Source organism: Monoraphidium neglectum (genome assembly GCF_000611645.1).
Source record: "Monoraphidium neglectum strain SAG 48.87 unplaced genomic scaffold scaffold01852, whole genome shotgun sequence".
In the NCBI taxonomy this organism is placed as follows: Eukaryota; Viridiplantae; Chlorophyta; class Chlorophyceae; order Sphaeropleales; family Selenastraceae; genus Monoraphidium; species Monoraphidium neglectum.
Window position 1 is genome coordinate 1 of NW_014011776.1, and position 11,639 is coordinate 11,639.

At 64.9% G+C, this 11,639-nt stretch overlaps 4 protein-coding genes across 4 annotated transcripts; 2 read left to right on the top strand and 2 right to left on the bottom strand.

Moving 5' to 3' along the window:
- Nucleotides 1-55: 55 nt before the first annotated feature.
- Nucleotides 56-1,364, top strand: MNEG_9198 (dimethyladenosine transferase; the record flags this gene model as incomplete). The annotated part of the gene is made up of 3 exons (XM_014042327.1): nt 56-187; nt 425-520; nt 768-1,364. 3 exons carry the CDS (start codon nt 56-58, stop codon nt 1,362-1,364), a joined length of 825 nt encoding a protein of 274 aa, XP_013897781.1.
- Nucleotides 1,365-1,898: 534 nt separating this feature from the next.
- MNEG_9199 (hypothetical protein) lies at nt 1,899-4,837 on the bottom strand (the record flags this gene model as incomplete). Its single annotated transcript, XM_014042328.1, has 6 exons — nt 1,899-2,069; nt 2,562-2,707; nt 3,012-3,147; nt 4,005-4,180; nt 4,387-4,558; nt 4,775-4,837. 6 exons carry the CDS (start codon nt 4,835-4,837, stop codon nt 1,899-1,901), a joined length of 864 nt encoding a protein of 287 aa, XP_013897782.1.
- Nucleotides 4,838-7,901: 3,064 nt separating this feature from the next.
- MNEG_9200 (hypothetical protein) lies at nt 7,902-8,634 on the bottom strand (the record flags this gene model as incomplete). Its single annotated transcript, XM_014042329.1, has 2 exons — nt 7,902-8,561; nt 8,626-8,634. 2 exons carry the CDS (start codon nt 8,632-8,634, stop codon nt 7,902-7,904), a joined length of 669 nt encoding a protein of 222 aa, XP_013897783.1.
- A 1,402-nt stretch (nt 8,635-10,036) lies between these two features.
- On the top strand, nt 10,037-10,492 carry MNEG_9201 (hypothetical protein; the record flags this gene model as incomplete). Its single annotated transcript, XM_014042330.1, has 1 exon — nt 10,037-10,492. A coding segment is annotated over one exon (456 nt), but the record flags the coding sequence as incomplete, so codon positions are not given.
- Between the last annotated feature and the right edge of the window lie 1,147 nt (nt 10,493-11,639).

Below are 11,639 nucleotides of genomic sequence, written 5' to 3' on the forward strand. Positions count from 1 at the left end.
GCGCGTGCAGGGTACGCCATACGCGCAGCAGCTCCAGATCATCCACGGTGACGTCATGAAGACCGACCTGCCCTACTTTGACCTGTGCGTCGCCAACATCCCCTACAACATCAGCAGCCCCCTCACGTTCAAGCTGCTGGCGCACAGGCCGGCGTTCCGCGCGGCCATCATCATGTACCAGCACGAGGTGTGCGCCCAAGGGCACGCGCGCGCGCGTGTGTGGGTGTGTGTGTGTGTACTTCTGTTGTCATGTATATGTATGTGTGGCAATGTCAAGAATCCGTCATGGGTCATTGGGGTGTGAGGGCGTCGCGAGCAGACCCAAGTGCCGTCGCCACCCTTGCCCCGAGCCCGGCGCAACGCCACGCGACGCGCGCGGCCCTGGCGTCACCTGCCCCCCCCTTCCCCCCCACACTCAACCCAGTTTGCGATGCGCCTGGTGGCGCGGCCGGGGGAGTCCGCGTACAGCCGCCTGGCGGTCAACACGCAGCTGCTGGCGCGGGTCAACCACCTGCTCAAGGTGGGTGGTTTGGGGGGGGGGGCGCGCAGCTGCGCCGACTCGACAGCACGCGCCGCTGCGATGCAGGCAGACGCGCAGCACCACCGCGGCCGAGACGCAGCGCAACCAAACAGTGCGTTCTGCTTGGATGCCGACCGCACGCCTGCCGCCATGGAGCCATTTGGGAGGCTGAGCCACATGCGTGCCCTGCTCTGCACTCCGCCGACAACCCCGCGCGTCGCACCCGCGCCCCGCCCGCGACCGCCAGGTGGGCAAGAACAACTTCCGGCCGCCCCCCAAGGTCGACAGCAGCGTCGTGCGCATCGAGCCGCGCCACCCGCCCCCGCCGGTGCCGCTGCTGGAGTGGGACGGCATGGTGCGGCTCGCGTTTGGCCGCAAGAACAGGACGCTGGGGGCCGCCTTCAAGAACAACCGGACGCTGGCGGCGCTGGAGGACAATTACAACACCATGCGGGCCCTGAACATGGGCAACGCGGCGGCGGCGACGGCGGCGGCGGGCGCGGGGGCTCCTCAGCAGCAGCAGCAGCAGCAGTGGGCGGCGGCCCTCGCGGCGGCGGCGCCGATGGACGCGAGCGACGGCGAGGCGTCGGGGTCGGACGAGGAGGCGGAGGAGGGGATGGATCTTGACGGCGGCGGCGGCGGCGGCGCGGGGCCGTCGGGCAAGGGCCCGCGCAGCGGCGGGCGGCCGGGCGGCAAAGGGCGTGTGTCGGCGGAGTTCAAGGGCACGGTGGCCCGGATCCTGGAGGCGACCGGGTTTGAGCAGATGCGGCCGGCAAAGATGACGCAGGACGACTTCCTGCGGCTGCTGGCTTCATTCAATGCTGAGGGCATCCACTTCTGCTGACGGCTGACGCACTGGCCTGACCCGACCCCCACATTCTTTTTCGTACATGCCGGTCATCGCTGTCGTTGTTTTCTGCTGTGGCTGCTGGTTGCCGTGTGTGTCCCTCGCTAGTAGCGCTGTTGCCAAGGGCCGCAGCTGCTGTTTGACGTGCAGCTTGCCTTGGAGCAATGATTCTGTCTCGCGGGTTCTCCGTCCGCGTTGCTTCGAGTGAGATCCCAGTGAAAGAGCTGGTAACGCCCCCGACCGCCAGGCATGAGGGTCCCAGCAAAACCCATCAGCAGGGCACGGCACAACCGTGGTCTTGTGCAGTGATTTGCCCCAGCCACGAGCCGAGAGCTGGCAGGTGCTGGGCATACGGCGCACCAGCGCTCGGCTGAAAAGCACCAGGTTCGCCACTGCCTCTACCTTACACAATTGGCCTACGTCATTTGTGGCCGCCGCTGCACAGGGGCGCCACTGGGCGCGCGAGCGATACGTCCGTGTGGGGGTGCATTGCCGCAGGATGCTACGTCATCGACTGTCAGATGCTACATGCTACCTGCCGAAAACCGCCGCCGCCGCCTGCTCGCTGTGCGAGCCGCCGCCGGGCACCCCGGGCGCCGCGGTGCCGCCGCCACCGTCCGCCCCCGAGGGCTGCTGCTGCTGCTGCTGCTGGCCCGCCGTTTTGTCGAGCGCTTTGCCTGTCAGCGTCCCAATTATGGGGTACTGTTGTCGAGGAGTGGGTGATGAGAGGATTTAGGGTGAAAAACAAGGGTGAGAAATCAAACCAAGGGCGCACAGAGGCAACATGCGTATAAACGATCCAGGGGGTGGAGGGGCTGAAGCGAATTGTGCCAGGCTGCCATGGATGGGCAAGTCATCAAGTTTGTGTGCACTTATTTATGTGCGAATGTGTGTGTGTGTGTGTGTCAGTGAGTATGTGTGTGGGTGGTGTATGTTGTGGGTGAGGGGTCGCGTAGCTGCCTCGTCCAGACGGCCCAAGGACTGTGGTGGGTGCTCGGCAGTGCAGCTCCCAGCCGCGGCTATTCCATGTGCCAACAGGCACACCTGCTGCCAAATCACCCGCACTGCCGCTGCCACAACAACCTACCCTGCCCTATCCCACTGCCTTCAATGCACTGGCCCCGCCTCAGCCAAGAAGCCGTCAACACGCCGGGCTCTGACAGCACAGCTGCCACGCGTGCAGCTTCCCCGCACCTTCCAGTTGAACTTCTCCTCCCACTCCCGCAGGTTCTCCAGCTCTATGTGGGCCAGGCCCTCCAGGTTGTCGTGGCAGTCTGACAGCTCAGTGGACAGCATGGCAAACGCACGCGCCACCTCGCGGCCCGCAAAGGGGTAGACGCCTGCAGGCACGGGCAGCCGGCGCGAGCCCCGAGGGCGTCAGGGGTGAGCGGGGTGTCCGGCATGTGTGGGGTGCGCGGAGCCCGCTTTGCTCGGGTTGTGCCGCGGCCTTGCAGGCCTGTGTGCTGACACAGGGCAGTTGTGTGCATTTCTCCGCCCGCAACGCACTCCTTCGCCCACGCTTTCCTCTCAGGAGCGACGTTTCCCGACAGCTACTTGCACCAGCCCGACCGCTGTCAGCAATCAGCTGCTTTTCCGGCACCCCCCCCCTTTGCGCCGCAGCCCAAGCCTGCGCCACAGCCTCACCTCCTGGCCCGTAGAAGTCCTTCCCCTTGGATACGTCGTAGACGGTGCCGCGGATGGATATGAGGATCGGCCGCGCGGGCTCGCTGCCGTCTGACGCCGCCAGCTCCTCGGGGGTCACGCCACGCAATGGCACGACCTTTGGGGGTAAGGACGGGGCAGTGACCAGAAAAGTTGGGTGGTCGGTCGGTCAATTGGTCGGCGAGTGTCCAAATCAATTGGTCGCTAGGGCAGTTGGTTTAGTGGTTGATTGCAAGGGCGATCAACAGGTTGCTCGAGGGGTGGTGTTGGCGGAGCAAACTTGCTGGACGTGGCTGGGCTGTGTGGAGTTGAGCGCATGCGGCACAGTGTGCTGCCTGTACATTGCAGCCGTGGCATCAGTGGTAGCGCCATTGGTGTGGCCGCCGCGTGCTCTTGCCTGGAGGCAGCTGCTCGCACGCTGCACAGGCGTCACGCAGCTGCACCCGCAAGCACCGCCAGCGTTCCTGCAGAGCACACCCCTGCATCACAGCTAGCCCAGCAGCTGCCCCCATGCTGCAGATTCAAGCGGCGCAAAGCACTGCCGCGTGCCTGTTGCCGTGCAGTGTCTACTCGTGGCATTTTGCACAGTACCGTACGTGGCATGCAGGGCCCCTGTCCTCTGCTGCAGCCAAGCCCTCCCAGCCCGAAGCACCCATGCAGCGAAGGCTCCAGGCAGCCGCTTAGCCCGCCAGGGCCGCATGCTGCTCTTTTGACCTGCACCACACGACCTCTCACGCTGCATTTCCAAAAATCATCCTCCGAAACACCTACGCCGCAATTCACACGCCAAAACGGACTGTGCCAGACAAGCGCCCCTCCTGCACGCATGCACACCCCACGCCCCAAATAATCACACGACGCAATTCACAGGCACACACGCACACCCACACCGTCACAGCCCACACCCCTCCCAAACACACGCAACCACACCCACATACACATGCACCACACCGGAGTGTGCACGCGCGCCCACACCTTCCCGGCCTCCAGGCACTTGCGGCTGCGCAGCTCTTCCAGCTTCTCCTCCAGCCGCTTCAGCTCCTCAGGACTGCAGTCCGCCAGGTCAGCGCTACCGATGTCTTTGGGCTCCTTGGAGCCCTTGGCAATAGCGCGCGCGCACTCGCGGCCCGCGTACGCCGAGAGCTCCTTGCCTGGAGGTGGATAAGGGGACGTGCCGGGCAGGGCACGGCCGGCGGGTGTGAGGCCAAGCGTGGCTGAAACTTGTTTGTTTGGGTACGCGGCCCCCGGATGGTTGTCAGCTACCAAGGCCGAGCTGCTGTGGCTGCATGCAGCGCTGCTGTAAGCAAGGCGAGCGTGCGCTGTCCCCTCTGCTCCTGCCTGCGCCCGGGGCCCTCACCCGGGCCATAGGTGTCCATCGCGTCGGTGATGTCATACACCACCCCCTTGATCGCGAGCAGCAGCGGCTTGGCCCAGTCCCGGCCATTGTAGTAGGCCAGTGAGCGCTCGGTGATCTCCCCGACGCTGAACTGGGCCTCGGCAGGCGGCGGTTGCGACAGCTCCCGCAGCACCTGGCGGACGCGCGCATTTGAACGATCGTATGCGGGCGGCGGGCGGGCGCGTCGGGGATTACAAGGTGCCAGCAGGACGGGCGCGTGAGCTGGATGCAAGCTCGCGCACGTGGCGGCCAGCAGCAGTGGCGAGCGAGCAGCAGGCGCTTGCGACCTGATGCGCGAGCACTCCCCAGTGCACCGCGCTCCCAGCCCTGCTTCGTTGCACTAGCTGACCTGAATGATTTTGAGCACCAGGTACAGTGCCGCCACAGCGGCTACAATGGCAAGGAAGCTCATACTGTACTAGACGATCTAGCGCGCGCTCGCTTTGTATTTTCAACAATTGTATTGATAAATCGTTCACACACTAATGAGCGCGGGTATGGTACCGTACAAGCTGAAGCTCAGCCTCAACGAACAGTGCTGTCAATGCAGACAGTACTGTATGCTGCAACACGTAATAGAGACTGAGTGGGAATGCCCATTGCATCATAGCAGCAAGCGTGACAGCAGCCCTATGCCGGGGCTGCACACATTCGTTCGCCACCTGGACGCCGCCATCAGCTGGCGTCATCTTATCACACCAGTCAACCAACTAGCAGGCCTTTGGATTTAGCATAATGTATGGGAGCCTTTAGATCTGCTCAGCACATCAGTGGAGGAACACAGGTGTGTGCATACTGCCATGGGGCAGTCTTGCTTCAGACCCATTCACCCCGAGGTCCCCAGCTGTCCACATTATCTAGGCCTGATGCACAGCAGCCGGCCTGTTTCACAGCAGCCAAAGGAAGCTGAACCCCTACGGCGCACGGGCGCAATGTTCAAAGTGCAAAGCGTCCACCTGGGCTAAGTGCTGCGAGCAAGGAACTTGCATGCAGAGTCTGAGCCGGGGCTCTGTGAGGTCACCGACCTCAACTAACGCCCTCTGTTACAAAGGGTGTGTGGTGCATGATGAATGCTCCTGTACATTGCACGCAGGGCATCACCACGCCATTCTCTGGAAGCAGCGCGGCACGAAGCCGGCTCGTCACCAGTGAGGTGGCCCATGGCATTCTGTCGCGGCGGCGGCGGCCGCAGCAGCGTCGGCGGTGGCATTGCCTGCTTGTGGATCGGCGCATGCCCAGATTCACAAGAATGGGGGTGAGTCGCAGCAGTGTGATCCTGTTGGGCAGGCGGGATGAGGGACCTGGGAGGCGGTGCACCGGCCGTCGGCGCCGCGTGCACGTGCAGTTGGCTGCCGCCAGGCAGTGTGGGGGGGATCGCAACCACCACGCACGCCGTCAACCCATTCAAAAGGGCGGTGAAATGGGCATGATTGTTGCAGTGAGGCATGCATGACGTGAGGCCGCAACCATTTTTAAAAAACAAGCATGCAGACATGGCAGCTGCGGCGCCTGCACGCCTCAGTCGGTGATTGCCTGGCTGCAGCATCCACATGGTGTGTGTCAAGGTTCCCAGCATCATTGTCACTGGTGATCACCCATCCAAGGGCGACATCAAAGTGGGTTGGCCCCTACTAGGCAAAATTCCCTCCGTCCATACAGGGGGTTCATTTGAGGGTCGCTGATACCCCGCGCATAGTTGCAACTGCTGTGCGGACGGCTGCACATGCAGGTAATGCAGGGGGTCCAAGCAGCAATAGGTGACAAGGTGAAGGGTTCGTGTGGGTGTGTTTGAAGATGCTGACACAATGAAAGGTCAGCGTTCGCGACCCTCGAGTCCATGATCGGCTGCTTGCTGCAGTGCAAGGGCACTGACTGCAAAACCGCTCAAGGGAGGGCCCCGGTGTGTGCGGCAAGCAGGCACGTTGCCAAGACAAAGGCTGCGCCTCGCAGCGCCGCGGTTGCGAGGGCGCAGAGGTACCATCACAGGCACATGGCACGCAGCAAGTGATGAATTGAGGGCGATTGTGTGGGAGAGGTGTTCAAGGGGTTTTGGTCCACGCAACACGTTGAGATCAGTCAAGAGATGGTCTCCAACGAAGCAGTTGACGTGAGTCGAGGTATCAGACCACCGACTGAAACCAGTGCACGACAACGCTCGCTCACAAGTGCGACTGCATTCCGAGTCGCACTGGCACGCAACCACGGGGCAAATGTCCGCTTCTCTCCTTGCGGCCACATCGGCGCCGCCGCCAGCACGCTGTTTGTGTGGCCTCCCGATCCGGCGGGCCTACAGGACCTTAATCCCCTGTCACCGCGGAAGAGTCACTCCAGGAGTCACTCCAACAAGGCAGACCAAGGCAAGGAGTCTGCACGCACGGCCGCATGCCAGCAAGCTGTGCAGATTCCACGCAGCTACCCCGCGTCACAGCCGGATAGACAGCCTGCAAGCAGCAAACCGCAAGGCAAACCTTGCACCAGCAAAACGCACGGTACATAGCCTTTGCATTGCTGGTTGATGGTCATTTGGAAAACAGTCATGTGCAGCCCTCGGGACTACGCACTTCCACTGCAGGAGCGCTCCAGGCGCTGGCCCGCTCCCAAGGCAATTGCAGCCCGCAGCCTTGCAATTCGGCGCAGGCTTCAACAGCCCGCGCGCATTTGCAGGCGCAAGCATCAGCATGCCGCAGCGCGTCCGTGTGCAGCACTTGCTATCCTCCGCTCAATACGTTGCTGACGTCAGCACGTGGCTGAGGGCGGCGCCGGCCACCACAAGCTCTGCGGCCGTCATAAGTGCCTTGTCCCTCCAGCCGCTCGAGGCGCGGCCGGCCGGTTTGTTCGAGGTGGCAAACTCAGTGGGCCCGGGGTTGCCAGCCTGACGAGTCGGGGAGCAATGGAATGCGAGGGGGCAGATCTTGGGTGGGCGCGGCTTCTAGTCGGGGCGCTCACGGCGGGCCCAGCAGGAAGGTGAACATGGGTAACTGCGCATTTGACATCTGCGCTGCCTCAGACCTTGCCGGCGACAGCATGCGCCTGTGATTGGCAGCAGCTGCGCACATTACTGCAAAGAAAATCAAGGCAGTGGACAGCAGCAGCACCCGGTATTACAGCGCCCACTCACCCCCAGGTCTCCGACGAATGCGACAGCAGGGGCGCCCTCTAGCTGCGCCGCGAGGTCGCCGCCGCCGGCAGCCCTGCGCGGCTCACTCCCTTTGATGGCCTGGTCCCTCTTGCCCCCTCTCTGGGCTGATTCGTACAACTCCCTGTGGGGGTTTGCCGGCCGGTTGCAATGGGTTGGCAGCCGAGGTTTTGGCAACGGTCTTGACAGGCCGGGCTGGGGAACGAAGAGCGGGTGGCAGGATAAGCCGAAGCGTCAAGTTCCACAGGTGAGTCGGTTGTATTGACAGAGGTCCGCCCACCGTCCCAACAAGCCCGCACGCGCAAGTTGGCAAGCGGGCCCTACGTACAGGGCCTCGGGCTCACCACTGCTGTGGAAGGCTGCCGGATAACAGCACCCGCTTCGTCATGACGCTGCGCGCCGCCGCGTTGTGCGCCACCACGAAGCCCACCAGCGTGCCGCTCCCAGCCGGGATCGGCGTCAGGGCGCCGGCGCCCGCGCGGCTGCCGGCGGCCGAGGCGGCCAGCGGCGCTGGGGGTGAGCGCGGGCTGCTGTGGGCCGCGGCTGCGCTGTCCGCGGTGCAGGCACCGCCGTCTCCGTCGTCATCGCATAGTCCGAGGGAAACATACGACTTTGTGATCTCATCCATCAGCGTCGCCGGCTCGCCGCCGCCGCCGGCGTCGCGCCACGCCTCGGCCTGCGCGAACAGCGCCGTCAGCGGCGTCCGCAGCGACTCAGCGGCCCTCGCGCCGGCGATCGATCCCGTCGCTCGAGCAGCGGCGGCCGCGACTGCCAGCGAAGAGAGCTCCTCCCAGCGCCCCCGCAGCTCCCCGGCTGCCATCGGCCGGCCAGTAAGCGCCGCCGCGCCTCCGTCGCCACCGCCGCCGCTGACGCCGCCCTGACCGTCCAATGTGGCGTCAAAGGCGCCATCATCGCCGCGGCTGCTGTCGTTGTCGTCCTCAAAATCGCCGTCGCCAACGGGGCAGAGGCCCTCCGCTATGCAGCGCTGCAGGTCTGACACCTGGCTCGCGAGGCGGTAGGCGGCCGGGTCCTGCGTGGAGGCTGCGGCCTGGCGGGCCTCCTACCAGGCGCATTGGGGCGATGAGGGGATTGGGGGCCGTGAGAGTGACGTAGTGGTGTCTAGCCAGAGGGCTGCAAATGGCGGTGGTATGCAAATAGGGCGATTTTTGGAACGGAGTAGAATGTGAGGGGGCCATTGTGATGCGGTATGGTGGTGTTGGGGAGCGGTTGGGTAAGGTTGGGGGGGGGGGGAGAGCGGAATCCAGGCTGCGGCTAGGGGGGTGCGTGGGTCTGAGGTTGGGTGGCAGGGAGGTCGGCACGTCGCAGGCACGCGACGGCGTCTGCGCCTCAACAAGGCAGAGGCCGTGCCACTTGTCCGCTGACTCGGATGGCGCGGATATTCCTGCTTTCATAGCTAGCTGTAAAAGTCGCACCCCTTCTTGAACGGTGGCCTCGCCTGCTCGAGGCGTCCCAGGAGCAGGTTGACGGGGATGACATCGGCGTCGCAGCTTGAGCGCTCCAGCAACCTCCGCGCGGCCTGGAACCGGCTATAGAGCTTGGAGATCGGAATGTCCTCCTCTACCTCCGCTTCCGGCACCTGGACGTGGTTGGCTGCGAGACTGGAGCGTGACCGCGATCTTGTCGCCACGGGCCGGGAAAGGGGGCGGACCCACGGCCTGATGGTGAAGTTATTGCAAGGTTTGAACGAAGACACCCTAAGCACCGTTTGGGTTGGCCTCGCTGCACGCGTGCATGCGCAATCTGAGTGAAACATCATGCATATGTCGTCCGATATGTGTCAAACAGGATTTTGCAGCATTTTCATTACTGTGGCATGCATCCATGGCTCGGTACAGGCAAACTGCTGGGATGGAGCACCGGCATGGTTACGGTAGTCATTGTGGGTGGCAGGGTGGAGCCGACAGACAAGTGGTTGGGTATTGGTCAGAAAATCAGGATCGGAATCGTGAGCACCACATGTGGTTTCCGGTCAGGAAATAGTAGACAGCGTCCATCCAGATTTGTCATTTACGCTTTTGACCATCAGGGATCAGTACGCGGAACGCTTTGACAGATGCATACTCTATCTGTAATTCTAGCATTCCCTGCGATTGACGCCAAGCTCAGGGCTGGGAATGCGTGACTAGCTCGTAGCAAGGGCTCACGTTGTTTTACAAAGAGCCTGGAGCGCCAGCTGGGGCCCATATCTGGCAGCAAACAACTATCAATCACATGCGGTGACTGACAGCGTCCATCGGCGTACCCAGCCCGAAGGCACATGCGATGTTGCCTGCAGCAGTGACGCGTGCTGTCGCTGCTGCAAACAGTGCGCACTGCTGGCGCCGCCTGGGCGGGGGCGCCACCAGGGGCCTGCAGCACGCATCTTTGCCGCGGCGAGGCGTCCAGGTCCCATCGTCAGCCCGGCCTACCCCGTGCCGCTCCCACACGGGCGGCACGCCGCTGGCGCATGTGGGAATGCGTCCCCTGGCAAGGCTGCCGCGGCGCGCCGCATGCACCTACAGCCCTGCCGCCGCCGCCGCCGCCGCCCCGGCCGCCCACCTCGCCTTGTGGCCCACTGCCAGCAGCAGCGACGCCGCCGGCGACGCGGCAGCCGCATCCGCCTTGTCGGCCGCGGCGCCGGGCGCCGCGTTCCTGCAGCAGGTGCGCGCGTGCGGCGGCGACGATGACGCGCTGGCGCGGCTCGCGGCCTCGGTCGCGCGGCGGCCACCGGACGAGCAGCGCCAGCTGGTGTCGGACCTCGCCGCTGTCCTTGACTCCACTGAAGAGGCCAGCGCCAGCGGCGGCGGCGGCGGCGGCGGCGGCTCGCCAGCCGCAGCGGTGTCTGGGCCATTGCTGAGCCAGGCGCTGTGGGTCGCGAGCCGCGCGGCGCGCGCGTGTCCGGAGGGCGCGAGGCGGCGGCTCTTTGATGGGGTGAGTCTCGCGCTCCCACGCCGCCTATAAGGTCGCGCGCCTCTGCATGCCCGCGCGCTCGCCTCCGGGCGTTGGTCGCGAAATTCGCAGTACCCGCCCTGTATCGCGCTTCCCGCCCCGGTGCTGCAGGCATCCTAGCCGCGAGTCCAATCCCCGGCAACCCCCCTCCCAACGCCTGCCCCGCCCACCCGCAGCCCTTCTCCTCCTCCACCTGTCCATGTCACCCTCTCCTTTCACCACCATCTACACAGGCCGTCCACACCGCGTATTCATCTCTGTCAGCCCTCTCTCCCCCAGACCTAGCGCGCCTCCTCTCGGCCTACGCGGCCGCCGGCGTCCCCAGCCAGGAGCTCTTCGCCGCCGCCACAGAGTTTGTGTGGGACGTCCTGCCGCGCATGGGGCCCGGGCAGCTTGCTGATGTGGCGGTGGCGTACGCGGCCGCGGGGCACTACGAGGACGACGAGGACTTGTGGCGGGGCATCGCCGACAATGTGGTGGGGCGGCTGCAGGTGCGCGTTTGTTGTTGGGGCTGGGGTCAAGGGCGCTGATTTGAGGGGGGGATGGGGGCCGCGTGGTGTGGTGCAGCCCGTGTGTCGAGTGCGTGCGTTGGTGCGTGCGCTTGTGCGTGCAGCCTGATTTGGTACGCACCTGGGCCGCTGGCAGCCGTCGCCTCCAGGGTTTGCGGCACTGCCGGCAACGCGCCAGTCCAGCTGCCTGTTTCTCCTCCACTAGGCAGGACCGTCCGGCTTCTGTGCACCCCGCCAGCATAACGCCCCACTATAGACTTCCACCACGCTCAACTCAGCACGCTGCCAAGCCCCACCCCTCCGTTTCTCCCCCACCCGCCCTCACCTCCTCTCCCAGGAGTTTGCGCCCCACCACCTCGCAGCGATCCTTGAGTCGACCGCCCGCCTCCGCTTCCGCCACGCCCCGCTCGCCGCCGCCGTCCTCGGCGCCGCCGCGTCCGGGACCGGGCGGTGGCAGACCGGGCCGCTCGCGCGCGTCGTGTGGGCGCTCGGGTGGCTGGGCCACGGGGTGGGGCCGGGGGAGGGGCCGCAGCTGGACAGGATCGCGGCGACGGTGACTACGCGGCTGCGGAACCTCCTGACGTCGACGGACGCGGCCCGCGTCGCGCCGCGGGCGTTCG